Source organism: Astatotilapia calliptera, chromosome 17 (genome assembly GCF_900246225.1).
Source record: "Astatotilapia calliptera chromosome 17, fAstCal1.2, whole genome shotgun sequence".
In the NCBI taxonomy this organism is placed as follows: Eukaryota; Metazoa; Chordata; class Actinopteri; order Cichliformes; family Cichlidae; genus Astatotilapia; species Astatotilapia calliptera.
The window spans coordinates 17,995,012-18,008,500 of NC_039318.1; the positions used below are offsets into that span (position 1 = coordinate 17,995,012).

At 38.4% G+C, this 13,489-nt stretch overlaps 1 protein-coding gene across 1 annotated transcript in view; it reads right to left on the reverse strand.

The window, feature by feature from the left end:
• LOC113008770 (thyrotropin-releasing hormone-degrading ectoenzyme) overlaps positions 1-13,489 on the reverse strand; it is a 276,012-nt gene that overhangs the window by 105,765 nt on the left and 156,758 nt on the right. The window contains exon 5 of the mRNA XM_026146492.1: positions 5,864-6,018. Coding sequence (XP_026002277.1) covers positions 5,864-6,018 — 155 coding nt within the window. The remainder of the gene's footprint in view (positions 1-5,863; positions 6,019-13,489) is intronic.

Below are 13,489 nucleotides of genomic sequence, written 5' to 3' on the forward strand. Positions count from 1 at the left end.
TGATTATTGAAAGCTTCAGACAACTTTCTGTCTTCTTTTGTAAGCCTCTCTGTATATTTGCATGCGTTTGAGAGAGATAAATGGCTTCAGGATGAAATGGAGTGCAAAGCTGCAGACAAAACACTACTTTATCACTTTCCTTTCTTCTCACTTGCTCCTCTAAACTAACAAACCAGATGAAGAAAGATGCACAAAAAAGACAAAAAAGTGAAAAAATACCAAAACAAAAGAAAAAAAAAACATCAGTACTACATTTTTTATGACATGTCCAATAATATTTATGACTTAATATACTGTACACATCACATATTATGGCTTAACATTGTTATTCATTCTGTTTCTTTGCTTCACACCAGCAGCAGCCTGAAGGCAGCGTTCATCAAGACTGAGCACAGAGAAATGTCGGTATGAGGCCATATCCTGAAGGAAATTAAATAGAAGCAAGCCGTTTCTCCATCAGGCAGAGGCACCACAATATTTATAGCAGAGCCTTTTATTTTCATCATCAAAATCACCCCATATTACATGAACAGTTCAGTTTGCACACACTTCATCCAAATTTTATGGTTTTGAGATATTCTAATACTTCTGCTGCCACTCCAATAAAGAGGACATCAATTTCAGGCATTTAATTACCCATGAAATATTATTCATCCAGTGTACTGGAGGTAGATATAGTTCATGGATTACTTCAGGTCATGTTCACAAAAACGAATAAACACGTACTTTACATTAAATCTTAAGACTACAGCATATAATGATACTTCAGACAGTTACAGCTCAGCTCTCTTAGATGTATAAAGCTCAACAGCATCAAGAAGATCTTAATTAAAAATGAGAACTTCAAGGATTAGAAGCCTCCAATTTTTTTTTATTGTGATCATTGGAAGATAACAAGCTGTTCTCTGCTCCTCAGTGAAATTCATACTCAGCCTCGCACTGTAAATACAGCAATGTTATTTCATTTAACTGTGTTACATTGTTTTGGTGTACTTATATTGAGTTGTTTACACTATAGCGGTTCATCCTTGTTTGAATTCATCATTTCCATGTGGCATGTTTAAGTAAGGAACAGTTCTGAAATTACAAACACAAAGAATCATGGGACTATTTTTTTTTTTTTTACTTCTAGCAGTGCCAGGTGATTGGCACACCATCTTTGCATTTACTAATGAACTTCTGTTATTCTGTAGTGTGCTGGGACCTAGGAGACACACACACTGAAGTCCCACAGCTGGTGCTGCACACAAAACCAGAAGGGGAAGCTGAGAATCCCAGGCTTCCCTCACCCCAGCCGCCTCTTCCACCTCATCCAGGGGAACACAGAGTCATTCCCAAACCAGCTGAGAGTTATAATATTGTCAGTGAATCCTGGGTCTGTCCTGGGGCCTCCTTCTGGTAAGACATGCCCAAAACACCACAATCAGAGGCATCTGTGAGGTATCCTAGTCAGACGCCCAGACCACCTGAACTGCCTCCTTTGGAAAGAGGTGGCTTTACTCGGAGACTCTTCCAAATGACTGAACTCCTCACCCCAGAGAGCCCAGCCACCCTTTGAAGGAAACGTATATCTAGAATCTTATTGTTTTGGTCACTACACAGAGCTTGTGACCATAGGTGAGGGTAGTAAAGGAGATTGTAGACTAAGTCACCAACTTCGCTTTACCCTATGCTCTGTCATAAAAGATGCTCCAATCTCATGGTCCCTTCTTCAGTCATTCATAAACAAGACCCTGGAGGCTGGAGGTCCCCACCTGATGAAGCCAACCCCTGGCTAATCATAGTTAAGTTTTAATACTTTTATCATTTCAGGTTCATAAACTCAATCTGTTGAAGTTGAACTACTTTAATGTAGAGAAGAGCTCATTCATTGGATATACTATGTTAAGTTCATGTGACTTCATTTGCTGGAATACTACACAAAAAAAGTATAGCTGACGCCTCTTAAATTGGCCTAAAATTCTGACTGATAATGAGTTGTCCCTATTCCATAATTCTGATTCTTATGACTGAATAACAATGTTTGATTGTTGGTTTTCTTTCAGTAATGTTGGAGGATCTTTGCAATGCATAACAGCCTCAAGATGACCACTGCTATAAACCGGTAACACAAAGTTGCCCATAGTGTGATAGACTGGTGACCTGGTGCACACCACCTTTTGCCCTTCAGCAGCTGGGATAAGCTCCGGCGCCCACACCCCGCCACCCTGAATCACATAAGCATATTATTGATGGATAGATAGACAAAACATAAAACACTTGCATATATTTTTTCACTCTTCTCTTTTGAAGAAACACCTCTGCAATGTACATAAAACTCTGCAACACTGTACTGTGCGTAATTTTTAGTTTTTGCTGTCATTATCTTACAGGTGAAATCTCATCAGTGTCTGCTAATGCTAATTCTTTAAGTCTACATCTAGCTTTATATGGTTACCCGGATTAATATAAATGTTGAATATGTTCCTAGTTTAAACTGGAGATTTTGAAAAGAACACTTCCTGGGTGCTGAGTGTATAAAAAGCAAATGTTGTAGGTCTGTATAAAGCTCACTGGTAAATGAGAATAAGGCTGAATGTTTTGGGTATTTTTTACAGAGCTCTGTTCTCTTTCTGTCTTTGTTCATCTTTTCGTATCCTTTATTCTTCTTTAACGGATGTCGTTTCCATTCTTTCTCTCCATCACTTTGTTTCTGCACCTCTTTGTTTCTCCGTCTCCTACGCTCTACTTTTTTTCTCTCTCTCTCCGTCTCATACTACGTCTGTCTTCGCTGTTTAAGCTTGTTCGCCTGGTCACACTCCCTCCCTCTTTCTCTTTTCTGACTAAAACCTTTAAATTTCCTTCTGCTTCATCGTGTTTGTCTGCTCGTCACGTATTTGATGTCATACTGTAAAAACAGGATCATCCTCTCTGCTTTTGTTGTTGCCCGGGGAAATTTGTAACACGCACACACAAACACAGAGCTCATTGGTGTAGCCGTTGAAGTCATTTTGACTTCTGTCACATTTGGTGTGTTCATAACCAGACCATTTGCATTTGTTAGAGGAAAATTTATTTTTTAATTTTTAACTTGTGTTTCATGTCAATGTTCACTATTAATTTTATTTCCCTTTTTCATGTCAGACTGATGCAGTTGAATATAAAAGACCACTAGTGATATCGCAGCAGCTCATGGGTTCGGGCTGAGCCACAGGGGTTTGTTTCAGTCTCAGCACGATAACATATAAACAAATTTAGCCTCTGTAGGTGGGTCACTTTCTCTGAAGGAACATTTGTATCTTATGAACATTATTTAAACCCTCATGCTGGTGTGCCGCCCTGCCTGCATGAGTGGTGAGAAATGTACAAGACCTCTGAGATAAATCCTGAGCAGCTTTCAGAAATACACAGACACATAAACTATGACAAGTCTGATACCCACAAACAGCCTGTTTTCTTTTGCAAAGAATGCAGAGTTCTTTGAAAGTCACAAGACATTTTTAACATGCACCTGGATGTTCATGAAGTTGAACGAAAAATGGTAAATATTGCATTTATATGTTAAACACATTTTCAGTAAATTGATTGACATTGTTTTTAGAGCTTTTAGTTCTTCTTTTCAGACTACAAGACATAAAATGTCCAAAATTCACAAAAATCTAATTTTCTAAATACACTTTCATTTATTAATAAAGAAATTTTACAAAATGCAAACAAGATATTAGTTTTGATGACCAAATTAGATACATTTTTTAAAATTAAAGCATAATCCAAACATTTCTTGCTGACCAAGAAAGAAGCCCCTGCTTCAAAGTTCACCCTTTCAGGCTCAACTAGAATGCCTACTTAGACAAGCCAAATGGCTACAGTTTCAAGTTGTGTTTGGAGGAGTAAAGGTGAGGCTTTTAAACCTATGAACACCAACTGGCAAGCATGGTGGTGGTAGCGTCATGCTCAGGGCTGGAAAACAAGGAAAACAGCCAGTTTAAGCAAGATCTCTATATAATTCCTGAGTCGAATTATCTGTAAGCCACTTTGCAACCCACCTTCACCCCAACTCTTTGTTTCATGCTGATGTCATGTCATGCCATTCTGACTTAATGGCTTATCTGTTATTGTTCCCTGCATGAGGCTTTTCATGTAAGAATATTGACAAGCTCCCTCAACAGATGGGAAGAGAAAAAAAAATCATATTTTCTTCTCATCTCTTCACCATCAGTCCACCTACAGTGTTTTGTGTACTTAATTGAGATATATGGTTGCAATCCTCATAAGCAACAAAACAAGACAAACCGAGTCTAATGAAGAATGACGTTTTAAGAATTATTTGCACAATACATATAATTCATACCATAATAAATGAACAGCAGGTGATGACAATTCTTAGATATACTCAAATCATTTGTTTTATTAGTATTTCAGTGTTATTTGTGTCCTTTCTTGCATATCAGACACACCTGGTCCTCAACAGGTGTGGTGACATTTAATGTTGTTTTTCCAGAAGTAAGCTACCAATTACTGACCAGTCTGCACTTATTTTAACTTCCAACAGCTGTGAGTGTCTTTTGCACATCAGATTTACATAATTCTGTGCTAACAGGTTAACCCGAGCCACCAGTTTGAGTCTAGTGGTTCAATTTTATTTCACTAAGACAAGCAATCCAGCATAGTCAGCTTCTGTCAGCCTGAATCTATGGCTTATGTGACAAAATACCACATTATAGCAGAATGAGACACTAATGAACAGACATGTGACTAAGCTCACAGTGGATGCATTTAAATGAAAGAAAATTCTGTTCTGTGTCTGCCAACAGTTCAAGGAATGAATGAACTCAGTTTATAACAAAATTGTCACCACCTGCTGTTTTCTTTTTGGTTTTGGGGGATTTTTTGTTTTGTTTTTTTCATCAAACCCATCATTTTGTGTGCTTGTGCTCCATTTTCACATGAGGTTGCATTAATTACATCTTCGGCGAAAAGTGTGAAGCCCACATATTGAGTATGAAACATCTTTAATTCGAGTGGGCATGTCCTTAACTTGGCTCTGTCAGCCAGCGTGAAACCCTCCATATTTCAATTGCAAATATACAAATGATTTTTTATTGCATTCATTCAACTTTAGTAAAGTTTTATGACTAATATAGTCAGGGGAACCTTATTCTTCTAAAACCAGAATTACATGATCCCAGCTATCACAATCTCTTTAGCAAATGCCTCCTGTCAGACTCAATAATACATACATTTTAAAAAGGATTTATATATTCTCTCTCTTATACTCTGCATCCAAATAATCTGCTCTCATCCATCATTTCTAGTTGATCTAAATTCACTTCAGTGAGATAAAAAGGTTTAAATTTATGAAAATAATCTTTTTTTTCAAGGAGTAGCTATTAAACAGGTGGTGAGGACATCAAACATTTTTAGGAAACATCTTTAGCTTAGGCTGCTGCCCCCGCGACCCGGCCCCGGACAAAGCGGATGAAGATGGATGGATGGATGGATCTTTAGGACAATGAGCAGGTGAAATTATGCAGTTATCATAGATTATGTAGTCTAAAGAGTAGGAAAATGTGGGGCTTACAGATGTATTGTTTCTGCACCATTTGTACAAAAATGTGTCTAGACAGAGTAAACATTTCTGAAAAGATTATTTTGTGCAAAATATTATATTGTGTAACCAATACTCATAATCCTAGTTAGTAAGTATTTATGAACACTGTGTTAAGAAATCAGTTACAATCAATGATCTCCAATCATATGAAATTTTACAGTCTGAATAATACCTTTCTTAAATGACATTATAGTATATATTCTATAGTATATTCACAATCCTTCGCAGTATGAATGGTAGTATAATGTCTGAGCCATCAGGTACGTTGCCTACCTGGTGACAAATCTCGTGGACCACCACCATGGTGAGTTCCATCTGATAGGATGAGGACGACACGTCTGCGTCCAACAGGATCTTCTGCTCCACGAAGACACTCAGGCCCCAGTTCTCCATGGCGGCGTAGGGGTGTTTGGGCACAGCCAACAAGTCTGTAAACCAATCATGACAACAACAACACATTACGGCTTTTCAACACATGCTGAATGTTTTCCTGCATTAATAAACTCTCAGCGAGATTCCACCACTTAAATAACAGGAGGCGATCGCTGTGACAGAATGACTGCTGGCATCGGTGCGGTTCCCATTTCGGGTTAAAATTAAACTCATGAGTCATTTTAACTATGTGCCAAAGGAGCCTTTCATCCACACAACATAGATATATGGATTTTTCAAGTTATAACTCTACATATATCTGTATGAGAGAGAAGCAGTCCGAGAGAGAGATCAACTGAGATGTAACAAAAACGAGTAAATGTAGAGAAATGTCCTTTGGGTGGGGAAACTTGGGTTGTTTTTCAGAAAAGGCATTTCTCTCCAGTGAATGAGTGACCGGTTCAGGTCTTAATTTAAATTTAAAATCACAAACTTCTGGCATTTCAGCTGCAGCGACCTTCGTCAGAGGATCACTTGCAGACAACAGGAGACATTATTATTTCCTCTGAGAAGGAAAAGTTAAGGACAAAATAATACCTCAGTCATAAAGAGGAGCAGAAATGAGCAAAAAATTACATGAAATTTACCAAAAATATTCTCTTCATGAATTAAACAGTATTTCTTTGAGACACACAAGGAAAAAAAAGGCACTACTGTAACTAAGACTTGCTTCCATTTTGAAGCCTCTCCAAACCAATTCATATCCAATTCTTTACCCGCCATTCCTGAACCCTGAGAAAATCAAATACCTGGGTGTCATCAAACGTGCTGCCTCTTTGGCATTGATAGTGGGTACTCATTTTAACCCTTGTGGCTTGAAACTCATAGAGACCGGTCTTGAATTTTTTAAGGCAACTTTTCTACCTTAAAGTCACAATACAAAAGTTGATCTTTTAACATTTTAGGCTTCAGTCTCAGAGGCCTAGATACTCAGTTAAGGTTAGGATGACTCCCTGGCGACCACTGGTTGCTAGTGAAATATCTATATTTCTCCATAAACTGGTGAGTTAGTTAGTTGTCCATTTTGAAGAACATCATTAAACAGAAGTGGTGTCTTATGGAACAAACTATCAGCCACAATGCAGACTCTAGATGCCTTCCCTTCCCCCGAGTCACACGTCACCTCAGGTTAGGTCACATGTGGGTATAGGGCAAGATTTCATATTGGTTTCACTCTTAACCCACAGTGATAGTAATGACCCATAGCTTTTTTCATACTGTGGGCCACTATTGATTATATTACCATATGATCAATAGTGAGCCAACAACCTTCAAAACCACCTCCAAAGGGGTTAACCCCCACTAGGGGTTAAATACTTTCAACTTCTTGTCTGTAGAACCGAGGAAGCTTCTTGAACGGGACCCAAAACATCTTCACAAATCTAAAGATGTCCAGTTTTTTTCTAAACTCTGAGACAACCACCAGAATGGAAAATGGACACATTCACCTTCAAAGTACAATTTGCGTGTTTGGAAACGTGCTGATTTCAATGTAGGATGCAACTTTTACTTTGATGGCAAGCAGTCTCTCCTTTGATGATGATTTTTCACTTCCCACAGTTTTGTGAAAACTGTCTGGTGTGTCTTTGCAGTGTTTCCGTATTTTAGATAAAATAAGGAAAAGTATAATAGAGCCACTGTAATGGCATGTACTGTGGAAGAAAAGGCGGGGATAATATTTCCAATATGAAAATAAAACAGTCCAAACAAAAAGCAACAATCTGGCTAAAACAGAGAAGCAGGAATGTAAAAACACAGAAAGAATTAAACTGAAGACAAGTGAAACTAATAAGGGTGAAGAGCACAATCATAATCGCGGGAAGAAAGAAACAAGAAAAAGGAGGTAAATGCAGACAAATTCCTCACTTTGTCTACTCTAAGTGGAGAAGAGGAGGTTATTAGAAGAGAGATTAGAGGAGGCAACAAACATCTAACAAAATGAAGAATTCATACTGCAGAGCTGTGAAAGCGATGTCGATTAAACATGACATGTGACACAGATGCATCATCTGTCTGTTCTGTGTTACAGCCTTTTGCTCTACTTTGTTTTCTCTGTCAAACGAACCTAACACTGTTCATGACAAGTTATATATTTACTTTAAATTAATGCTGTGTCAAGAATATATAGCTATGATGAGTATTGAATCCCATATTATCACATCAGCAAACAGCGACAGGTAGATAGTTTGACTGATCATCTTCTAACCAATACAAATTATGAAGACACATCGTTTACAGAGTCTTACTTCTTTCATGGTTCTTAAGACTTTTTCCTTATATTTATTTGTGGACCTTCTGTTGCCTTGCATGTCCCTCCTCCTGATGGAGTATGCAGCAGCCAAAAACTGCAGTTACTCGAATGCCCACTAGAGGCCACCTCCAAAAGAGTCGATCTCCATAGACTTCCATGTCAAAATGTTCAAATTTAGAGCAGAAAACACTTGGTTCAAGTTGTGTGTGTGCTTTCTTTTTTTAATTTATATTTTTTAATGAAACCCAGGTTTATAATTATGATCATGGTTACTTTCATCAGCACCTGTAGTAAGCACCTGTCACTGAACTGGACCTCTTAACATCTATTGGTTTAAATTTTTGTACTGCTTAGAGGTATCTGTGTTACTATGGTACTATGGTGCGTTACTAATATTGATAGACCTCAGAGTATTCAAACGAAAGTTAATAACTGATCAAATAAATGTCCTGGGGAGTTTCAAGATAGTTTCCAACAGGTGATAACTGCTTCTAGAAGGACTCTGACATTTACAGTTCACCAAGACTTTTCCTTCTCATCCACATAGGGTCATTTCTGTCTCAAAAAACAAAAGAAAAAAAGCTTCTAAAACACAAATTCTGAAGCTACAAAATGCAGAATCCAGAATGCAATGAGTGACATCACAGCATCTACATCCATCTTTCATATACAGAATATGTAACTATTCCCAGGGATTCTGAGGACAGATTGCATTTTTTTTTATTTAATTAAAACAATAAAATATATTTTAATGAAATAAAAGGCTGAATCAATGTTTCCCCTCATTAAAAGCTTCAGGGCGCACCTTCTGCCTCAGTTTGCACCTTTTTGATGTTGTTCCATCACACGAACAGAAGTCACACTGTCAACAACACTTGAGCAAAACAGGACATCAGTGCTCTTCGGCAGCTGTCGCTCATCACATGATCTGAGGGTTATTGCTGGTGCTCTCACTCGGAGGTAGCAGCACATGCACAGAGGCAAATGTTTGCACACACTCATGTGAAACCTGTTGTCGGAGCAGTTTCAGAGCTAGAAACACTCCTGCTGGGAGCTCTCACACATCCACATGTTCCCACTGATATCTATCTGCTGGGTTTGTTGTGGAGTGTCTGAGTGCCTTCCTCTGTAATCACAGCCCAAAGGACAAGCAACTCAACTTTGGTGGACTGCTTTAAGTGAAGCCAGATTACAGGTGTTTAAGTGTAATCTTATATTATGGTACCCGCAGTGACTTAGTGATATTCGATAAACTCTACAATCTGCAGCACATATTGTAAACAGCTTAAAGGATTACTTTATAAAGGGTTCTTTACCGAGTGGCCCAAATGCAATGTTGATTTAATCGCTGCTGCTCTCAGAGAGGTGTTACCGAGGCATGTGCAAACATTCCTGAGGATGCTTTAATGTCTCCCATGACCTCTTCTGTGCAATCTCCAACACCCTGATGTTGTTTTGAAGTGCTCATGCTAAAGATAAGCAAAGTGTTTTCAACCTGTACATGGATGAAGATGTTTCTAATCAAGTACAAGCACCTGGTTATAAATGTCAGAGAGCTGAGGTATGAATACAGATTAGCAATGATGATATTTGGATAGCCTTGGGCACATTCACAAACCGACTCTTAGTGGGTTACTAACGCTGCGTGGGTGTTGCAAAACACGGAAGCTGTCTGTAGATAGTGCTCAGTATCAGCCCGGGGTGTAAAGTTAAGAGATATTTGAGGAAACACGCATAACAGAAGTTAACAGAAAAATAAAGAGGATTTAACGGGAGGCTGTTTGATGATACAATGCAAGTACTGCTTTCTCTTTGATGGATAGATTTATGTGGGAGAAATGGCCGGTTATTTCCATTAAAATGAATCCTTTAAAACGCTGATCTGAGGATTTTTTTTTCCTCTAAAGTAAATCCTAACATCTGCATATTTTCTGTGCTCCTTATCTTTGTTTTATGTATCATCCTACACTCACTCTGGGAAAACAATGGTTGGAGATCACGACGAGGCCAAATATGTTGCAACCATGTACAACAAACAAAGACATTTCTCCACATAGTTAAAAAAATTTCTTAACCATGCATTTCAAAATAAAAGAAATATTTTATAACATTAATCACCTTTTTTAAAACCAAGAATTAAAAAAGAATGATGTTAGCTTCTGATTCGGTTACTCTGAGTACTCGTGGTGTACTTCTTCACAACAGCCACTCCTGCAAAAGCAAATAAGCGGCTCCACTGTTCTGTCTGAACGCTGAAGATTTCAGGTTGGGGAAAAACAAATCTAGAAATTTCATGGTATCCAGTTCAGTAGTTAAGACATTTCTATCAGAACTAAAGAGACTCACTGAGTGTTGTTTTGAGTTCATTCCATGTAGCATTCCAAGTATTTTTATAATGTACTTCCCAAACTTTTTTATGTGTTGATATTTTACTTTTTTGGACAGGGGGTTGAGAAAAATTTGTAAAATAAAATGAAGACAAGGTTTGTAGTTTGGTAATGAACTACGAACTGGTAAATGCATCGGTGGATAGGAGATCATAATCTGCTTTGGGTTTTTAGAGGCATGTTGGAGGTCACTGATCTACCAAATCAAAATTTGTGATTTTCAGGCTGTACTGCCTAGTTTCACTGGGATTTTAACAATACTTGGTAAACAACAATATGCCTAAACACTGTCATGAGTCAAAATGAACCTTCAGAAGAAGAAATCAGCCAGCTGTCTTGTTTTTAACTCATGCACACAGCATCACAGCAGAGAGCTGAGCTCAGTCAGTTTGATGTTTGAGTGTGAAAGCAGAACTCTGCAGTTGCTGTCAGTCAGCTCAGCCTGCTAGTTAATCAGGTATGAACACATGTTACGATGCGACTCCTTGGACTGCCGGGTGGCCTCTTTTACCCAGCATGCATCTTCTGGCATCGGGAAGGCAGTCATGAGGACCTGCTGTGTTAACTGTTTTGAGGTAGCTAAATGTCTGTGGAACCTGAGGGTTGGAAGCGTGCATGCCATATAACTCTATGTGTATCCTCACATGAAATATGAGGAGATACGATGTGAATTAATGTGGAAAAAACTTTATTGTTGTATTTCCACAATAATGATGATAATAACAGAGTGGATCTGGCACTCATGTAACTTTATATCGAAGCCTAATGGACTAAATGTCAAGACTGACTATGTAATGGGTAGGGAGCTGAAACTGTATGTTTTTGAAGTCTCAACGTTACAGCCTCAACATAATTAACAATATTTTTTTTTCTTTTGAGCCAGAAGTTCTTGTATTTGGATGAGATGGTAGAGTTATTAGCTCATATTAGACACTAGACTTTCACTCACCAAAACTGCAGCAAAACCTTTTGGATGGGCTGTACAATTAAGGGCAAGGACACGGCATCAAGGATGCTCCAAATACCTTGCATGGCGCTCTCATGGTGCTCAGCAAGCTGAAGGTGTGAAACACCTTCAATGGACTGAAAAACGCTCTTCTTCTGTAAAAAGGATGGCATGGCTTGAAGAAGACACACAAACCCAACCTCAGGATTCGCAAGATGCTTACTCATAAAATTTAGGCAATGTATGTTGTGTTATGTATAGTAAACACAAAGTCTGCATGGTATTTTGCATGAACGTGTGCTAATGGAAGGACCTAAATTGAGGCACAATAATGATCTGAGTTCATGTAAAGCATTGCAAACTGCAAGCAGCCAAGTCAGCACCCACTTGTCAATCAAGTAGCCACATTCAGAACACTGCAGTAATGCAGGTAATGCAACTGTAAGCCTTAAAGCAATATAAATGGGTATATATGGGGATAGGGAAAAATTCACCTTTGATACAGTTGTTATGAAGGTCAAATTGGCTGTTTATATAGAGCAAATGTTAATTTGTTGCAAATTTTAATATAGGAGTCTATGGGGACTGCATCATTGTTGGACTAGACTTCATTGGTCATTAGAGGAACTGTAGTTTCTAACATTTCAGGCTTGCTCTAACTTAAAATAAGAATCGTGACAATTAGAGTGGGCTTTTGATTTTGCCTGAAGGCTTAAAATCAGCTGCCACACATAGAAAATTTACTCTCACACTGCACTCTGTGGTTTTGTCCCAATTTTCCAGCATCGATGAACAAAACAACAGAAGAAAGAAGATCTCTGCTGCTTTCTCACACCAATGGCTGGTGAGGACAGTGAGCAAGTTTGCATGCAGATGTTCTTCATCTGTTCTAATTATCGCTTCTTCACACTAATAAAATTAAGAGAGTAAGAGAGAATTGTTGTCGGAGCTTGCTCACCCATGCTATATATATAAAGCTTTAAACAACCCTATATTGCAGATCAGTTGCACCCATCAAAAACACCTGCTTTGGTTTAAAGTTAGAGGTGTGAATTTTTTTTTACATTGATGATGTGTTTCTGACACCAAGATATTAATAGGAGAAACTGGAAATGTCATGAGGTTTACATGCCTAAACTCCATCAAAGAGAAGTTCTCAGCATCAGGAAAATAAATCAGGAATATAAATATTATTATATTGCCAATAATCAGAGGTGTGGACTCGAGTCACATGACTTGGACTCGAGTCAGACTCGAGTCATTAATTTTATGACTTTAGACTTGACTTGAAAAAATGTTCTCAGACTTGTGACTTGACTTGGACTTTTACACCAATGACCTGGGACTTGAATTGGACTTGAACCGGTTTACTTGAAAAGACTTGATATTTCACCCCAAATATAAAATTGAACATACATATTATATAGAGATTGAAAATGTGACGTCATTCAGGGGTAAAACCCCAAAGGATTCTGGGAACTCGTGGCAAGAGGTACTAGCGCACGCAGGCTTTCAATTGAAATCAGTCACACAGCGATAAAAAGAAACACAAAAATGTCAAGAAGCTGTTGTATTATTAACTGCAATAGCCGGTCGCATGACAGCCACGGGAAGCCGACAGGTAAAGAGATCGGTTGTTATCGGATTACGTCGTTGAAGAGAAATTGTTCAAGCCATGTTTCTGAAGTAACAAAGAGGCGACGGATGGCCTGGATTGCAGCCATTCAAAGATCAAATATAACGTCCCAGAACCCTCCAGCTCACAGGTTAGTCTGCTCCAAGCATTTCCACAAAGGTCAGTGTTTTGTAGTAGTTAATACGTCATTTTCTTAACATAATTGGTGATATAGGTTACAAGCAAGTCTGGCGCTGAACAGAAATTG